Source organism: Cyprinodon variegatus, unplaced genomic scaffold, assembly GCF_000732505.1.
Source record: "Cyprinodon variegatus isolate N-32 unplaced genomic scaffold, C_variegatus-1.0 Scaffold1989, whole genome shotgun sequence".
In the NCBI taxonomy this organism is placed as follows: domain Eukaryota; kingdom Metazoa; phylum Chordata; class Actinopteri; order Cyprinodontiformes; family Cyprinodontidae; genus Cyprinodon; species Cyprinodon variegatus.
In genome coordinates, this window is record NW_015152442.1 from 28,001 (window position 1) to 34,794 (window position 6,794).

General features: G+C 36.9%; 1 protein-coding gene across 1 annotated transcript in view; it reads left to right on the plus strand.

Annotated features, from left to right (window-relative positions):
* Window positions 1-6,507, plus strand: part of LOC107104980 (GTPase IMAP family member 8-like) — a gene marked incomplete at its 3' end in the record, with an annotated part of 12,607 nt that extends 6,100 nt beyond the window's left edge. Inside the window, exons 3-7 of the mRNA XM_015405095.1 lie at window positions 571-1,415; window positions 1,881-1,995; window positions 2,140-2,452; window positions 2,645-2,882; window positions 6,350-6,507. Coding sequence (XP_015260581.1) covers window positions 571-1,415; window positions 1,881-1,995; window positions 2,140-2,452; window positions 2,645-2,882; window positions 6,350-6,507 — 1,669 coding nt within the window. The remainder of the gene's footprint in view (window positions 1-570; window positions 1,416-1,880; window positions 1,996-2,139; window positions 2,453-2,644; window positions 2,883-6,349) is intronic.
* Between the last annotated feature and the right edge of the window lie 287 nt (window positions 6,508-6,794).

Genomic DNA, 6,794 nt, shown 5'->3' on the forward strand with positions numbered 1-6,794 from the left:
TTTTTTTCACTTCAGATATTTTATCCTTTAAGAGCTATATTCATAATGCTGTGAACTTTTTGCTAAAGGCTATCATACTCTCAAAACGTTTTTATACCTAAACCAGACTTTCCCTAATTCTGATTCTAAGGAACTAAATGGAAGCTTTATCAAGCATTGTCTAGCTTACCTAAAACTACCATAAAAGGACCATGTTATTCATGTCTGTGACAAACTGCAGTTGACATGTAAGACAGAAATGTTGGAAATACAACATAAGCCGGGATCAAAATTTTTTGCTGCTCTTCTTCCTCTTTGTCTATCTAGGCATCACTGTCCCTCATAATTTCCATTGGTTAGTTTCCTCTTCTGTCTCATCCTGACCACAGTAATGACTAAAACATAAACTATTGAATTCAGCTATTTGACAAGAGACCCAGAGTGGCAGTGTGTTGAAGTGGGGTTTGAAGTCAGAACCTCTTGATTCCAAGTGCAGTGCCCTAACCACTAGGCCGCCACCCTCTATTATTCTCATTATTCAAAGTATTGTAGCATTTGCAATTGTTCTTATTTTGAATTTCTTCTTCCCAGATATTGAGGAGAAAAAGAGCCCAGAATGTCTCAGGATTGTTCTGATTGGGAAAACTGGTTGTGGGAAGAGCTCATCAGGAAACACCATTCTTGGAAGAAATGAATTCAGATCTGTACCACTTCAACAGTCAGTCACAAAGTACTGTCAGAAAGCCCAAAGTGAGGTGGATGGTTGTCCTGTTACTGTTGTTGACACTCCTGGTCTGTTTGATGACACTTTGTCTCATGAAGAAGTCATTGAAGAGCTGGGGAAATGTATGAGTCTTCTGGCTCCAGGTCCACATGTCTTCCTGCTGGTGTTAGAGATTGGTAGATTCACACCAGAGGAGATGGAGACATTAAAACTTATTAAGAAAGTTTTTGGAAAAGATTCTGAGAAGTTCACCATCATCCTTTTTACTGGAGGAGACAAACTGGAAAATAGCAAAATAACAGTCAGTGAGTACATTGCAAGTTGCAAGGATTCCTGTAAGAAGCTGATTACTGACTGTGGAGAAAGATACCATGTGTTTAACAACCGCAAACAACAGAACCGCTCACAAGTCAGTGAGCTCATCAGAAAGATCAACACCATGGTAAAAGAAAATGGAGGAAACTACTACACCAATGAGATGCTGCAGGAAGCTGAAGCTGCCATTAGGAAAGAAATAGACAGAATACTAAAGGAAAAGGAAGAGGAAATGAAAAAAATAAAAGAGGAGCTGAAAAGAAAACACAAGGAAGAAAAAGAAGAAATGGAAAAACAAATTGAGAAACAGAGAGCAGACATGGAAAAAGAAAGAAAACTGAAAACTGAACAACTTAAAGAGATGGAAGAAAACATTAACAGAGAACGAGAGCAAAGAAAGAAAGAACAGAAAGAAAGAGAAGAAGAAAAGAAGAAAAGAAAAGCGTTTGAAGAACAACAACAAGAAGAGTGGGAGAAAAAACAAAAGGCTTTAGAGGAAAAAATGAAATCAGAATCAGCAGAAAAGGAAAATATTGACAGGAAACTAGAACAGATGAGAAAAGAAATGGAAGGAGAACGTGAAAAAAATGAGAAGGAAAGAAAACAATGGTGGGAAAAAAGAGAGAAAGAAGATAAAGAGAGACGAGAAGAGGAACAACAAAAACTGAAAAAGCTTCAAGAAGAATTTGAGAAAGAAAGAGAAGAATATGAAACTAAACTTAAAGATGATGAACAGAAAAGAAAAGAAAAAGAACAAAAACTTCAAACAGAACTTAAAGAAATGGAAACAAGGATAAATCTGGAGCAGGAAGAGAAAAAGAAAGAACAAGATAAGAGAAAAGAAGAGGAAAGGAAAAGAGAAGAGGAGGAGAAAAAACAACAACATGAGTGGGAGCAAACACAGAAAAAATTGGAGGACAAAATCAAATCAGAATCAAAGGATAAAGAGACTATCAGCATGAAACTGGAAGAGATGAGTAAAGAGATTAAACAAAAACGAGAAGAATGGGAGAGGGAAAGAAGAAAAAGAAAACAACAGGATGAAGAAGAACAGAAAAAACGCAAAGAGCTGGAAGAAAAATTAGAAAAAGAAAGACAAGAACTTAAGAACAAAATAGAAGCTGATAAAAATCGACAGAAAAAGGAGGAGAAGGAGAGAAAACAAAGAGAGAAACAACTCAGAGAAATGGAAGAAAATATTGAGATGGAGAGAGACCAGAGAAAGAGAGAACGGGAAAAAAGGGAGAAAGAAGACAAAGAAAGAAAAGAAGAGGAGGAACGACAACGACAGGAGTGGATGAAAAAACAAAATGATTTAGAGAAAAGAATCCGATCCGAGTCAGAAGAAAAGGAGAAAATTAACAAGAAACTAGAGCAGAGCAGAAAAGAGATGGAAGAAAAACGAGAAGAATGGGAGAAGGAAAGAAAAGGGTGGTGGGAAAAACGACAAAAAGAGGATGAAGAGAAGCGTGAAGAACTAAAAAGGCTTCAAGACAAATTTGACCTTGAAAGAGAAAAATATGAGATAAAAAGGAAAGAAGATGAGAAGAAGAGACGAGAAGAAGAAGAGAAGCAAAGAAAAGAATTAGAGCAAAACTATGAGAAAAAAATTCAAAACATGAAAAGTACATATGAGGAAGAGGCCAGAAAAAAAGCTGAAGAGTTCAATGAGTTTCAAGAGAAATGCAAGAAAGAACTGATTAAGAAATATGAGGAAGAATTAAAAGCTATGAAGGATAAGCACATGGAAGAAATGGAAAAAAGGAAGATGAAGCTGAAAGATACAGAAAAAGAGAAGAAAATATTAGATGACATAAGGAGAGAACAAGAAAAAGAACTGCATGATTTAAACCAGAAATTTGTTGTAAAGTATTGTGTTATTAGTTAATGGAAATATTCTCCAATATGACGTGGAATGTGAAATTCATACATTTACTGAACTGCATATTTGCTTCAACTATTTAGCAAATAAAACATTCATAAAACATTAACTTAATCTGCAGAAATAATATTAATGTAAAGTAATTTACTGAATTTACCAAAACCTGAATACTGAGCTGACATTTAAAGCTGAAACAACAAAATGAAACAGAAATCTAAATTGTATTAGAAATTAAAATAATAAAAACAACTTTGTAAAAACTGTAAAAATAAAAACATTAAATTGTGCTAAATATAACTAGATTGGTCACAACACATAATAGAAGCCTGATCCATGGTTGTGTTCTTTGTTTCCCTTAATTCAGACTCTGCTCCATCTGTAATCCCAAGTAGCCAAGCTTCTTCCTGTTTATCTGCAGGAGTCTTTAAACCTAGAAGGCTTTTCTTATCTGTAATTAGTTTCCAGTAACTTTGGATCAATATTTTTATCTTTAACATTTGTATTTTTTGGTTAGCTCACTTGGTAAGTGTCCAAATGATAAAATGATAAAATTGATCTACTGTACATAATGATGTAGATTAAAGGCTCTGGTTCCTGTCTGGGTGAAAAATAGAAGGCACATGCTAAATTTAAAAAAAAGGAATTTGTTTCATTCGCTAATCAAGTTCCACCGTTGATTTCTGACAGGGGACAAAGTCCAGTGGTTCCACGAACTTTATAGTAACTCTTTCTTTGATTAAGAAGGTTTTATTCTAACTTTTCATGTATTGTTTTTAGGTGGGAGGGTTCAGGCCTTAGAGTTGCCTTTTGCTTTACAGTAAAAATCTCATCAAGTCAATATAGAAAATCTACTATAATAAATTGGTGTCTGCAGGGACTTTTAGATATAGCTGGTTGAGGATGGTGCACAAGGGTTAAATTTAGCTTAGGCTCAATCAGGGTCAGTGGGTTGATTTAATAGTTCTTTAAAATATTTGTTTCGTTTTAAAATGAATGACTCATGTTTCTTTTTTTTTGTTTGTGTGTTTTTTTTTAACCACAAAGCTTCTGTATTGCTCCAGCAATCTCCTGTTTATATAAGATGCATTTTATAATTCATTAAAGGTTTTTAGCTGCTCAGCTCCATTTTTTATCTTTATTCCATTTTTTTCTGTGTTGAACATTTCTGTCATCCCAATCTAAGCTCAGTAGAGCAAACTGATCCCAAAAGTTCACTGAAAGAGAAAAGGTGTTAGAGCGTCTGTTTCTGAATTGGAGATAGTTTTAACTTGGACATCAGATAGGCTGCTTGTATTATAGCTAATAGCACATACAATCTTACTATTATTTCTGTATTTTATTTGTCCCTAAATGACTAAGCCTTTTTAATATATTTTTAATCCAATATTAATTTTGAAGTTCTTACTGTTGGAATCATTTTCATATCTGGCATCTTTGTCAACCATGTTTTGTGTTAAATGTACTACATAAATAAAATGGTGTAATGGTTTTGGAATCCTAAGTTGTCCTTTAACTTTTTACAGAAAACACACAAAACACCAATTTTTCTGTTCGAACAAACTGGTTTAAGCCATTCTAGCTATTTCTGCAGATACTTGTCTTCATGTTATTATAACAACCAAAAGAAATAACAGGTTATTTTACGATGACAATTAATTCAGCACCCCACCTCTCACCCAGAGTTTGTTTGAGATAAGCACCACAACTCTGACGGCATAAGCAGGAGAAGATGGATTGATGGATTTCTTCAATTTACTGAGTAGTTTGACTCACATGCTAAAATATGGAGACATGTTGAAAGGAACAGAGGTAGAAACTTAGTATAAAATGTCATAACACAAAATGTTGTAGACACATAATATAGGGGCACATTGTCCATATCAGCACACTTTTAATGGTACTTTTTAAAAAAGTTCCTTTTTAATATGATTTATTTTATCAAACCTAGATTGGGTCCAGCTTCGAAGTAGGTCAGCTTCATTTATGCTACAGTAACCTGAGTCTCTAAGTTAACTTTTTATGTTAACTTTTTTATTTTATTTTAGGGAATATTTCTTGCATCCAGATGTAAAACGAAAAATAAGATGCGTAACTCAATAGTAGTGGAAAACTCAAGGTAAAATGTCAGTACAAATGTAAATAAGATATTTAAAAAAAATGAGACTAAATAATCCAATCCAATCCCATTTTTATTTAAATCTATCTGAATAATAGGCAGAGAAAGGAACTCATTTGCTCATCCTTGATTTAGACTTTCCGAATCACTTTATCACAGTTCTATCTGAAAAATTCACATGAAGAGAAAAGACAATTACTGTAGGAGAAATTTATTGATACAGTTATTTTGTCTTTGGCGCTCAGACCTCTGCAGGAAGCATAGCGCTTAATTTTGATAGATAAGCATGAACAGGGGCAAAGAATAGGGCTCTTTCCCCCCCAGGTCTGAAACTGGTTTTGGAGTGGAGATAGAGGAAGTTGGTCAGTCTGTAGACTGCTGGTTAGTGAGACGGTCTGCTGAGCTTTATGGGGAGATCCAGCGGACTGTGTGAGCTGATACTAGAGCTTCACTCAGGGACCTGGAAGATGGAAGTCCAATTGGATAACACAGGTTGAAAAAACCTATCCATGATGAGCAAGCATGCAGCGACAGTGGAGAGGAAAAACTCCCCATTGGGAAGAAACCTCTGGTAGAACCAGGCTCAACATGGCGGTCTTCTGCCGGACCGGTTGAGATGAGATGAGGAATGTAGTAAGAGTCCAGGAGGAATGACAATGATGACGCTTTAGCTGCAATGGTGGAGGAGGAGATGGAGGGGGTTTGAAACGGTGTCATCTGAATGAAGTCACACAGTGCATCCACAGCCTGCGCACAGGAGCAGACAGGTGCGTATAGGAGGCCTTTTCAGATTAACTTTGGATGCCAATTGGCTTTTGCATAGTTGTGGTTCAAAGCTGATTGGCGGTGGATGTATGAAAAGCAATAAGTTTCTTCAGTTGAACTTCCACCTATGCTCCATTACTGCAAAGAGGAGTTTTAACCAATAGCCCCTGAAAAGGAATCAAGAATCGTTTTTTCTCCTAAATCATAACCTATACTACCCTGTTCCTCCCGTATTGCTGCGCTCAGACTTCTCCTCGGAGATCGAGGAGAGCATGCGCGATATTATCATTTATTTCGTAGGAGCAAAACATGCAGAAATGAAAGATTAATTTAATATGACATATTTAAAAAATCCCCATCAGCATCCAGCAGATGTGCGGTTTCTGATGCATATGAAGATCTGCTTCCTGGTGTGTTGAAGTACCAATAGTTTGCATCCAATCTTTGAAATAAATATGCTCTAATTTGTAGTTACTGATCTGTTGTTACTATATTTTAATTTGACAAACCGGATCTTCTCGCCGTTCTTTTCCCTGTTTGGTGCGATTGTAATAACCCTGGCTGCCAGGGGGTGAGGAGCCCCTGGGGCCTTGGATCCCTGGGGCTCAGGGCTAGATTCACTTCCGGGTGGCTGGCTGCCGGCGGGGCCCGCAGACTCGTCCCCGCGGCTCCCGGGTGCTCCGGCATTGCGGTGGCTGGGGGACACCGCAATGCCTGCCACTCTGGGTCTCTGAGCAAGACCCTTAACCCCACACCCCTCCCTGGGTGCCGCACAATGGTAGCCCACTGCTCCCCAAGGGGATGGGTTAAATGCAGAGGTAAATCAATAAAGTTCAACTAATTATTAATTTATGTCAACTTTATCATTTCTCTGAATAGATTCCAACAGTTTAGATCCTGAACAGCTGATCAGAAAAATTGGTGAAACTGTGGCTGTAGAACTGATGATCGTTTGTTTTCCATCAAACTGGGATCTGATCTGAGGGATCTTCTCAGGAGTTGATAAAATGATC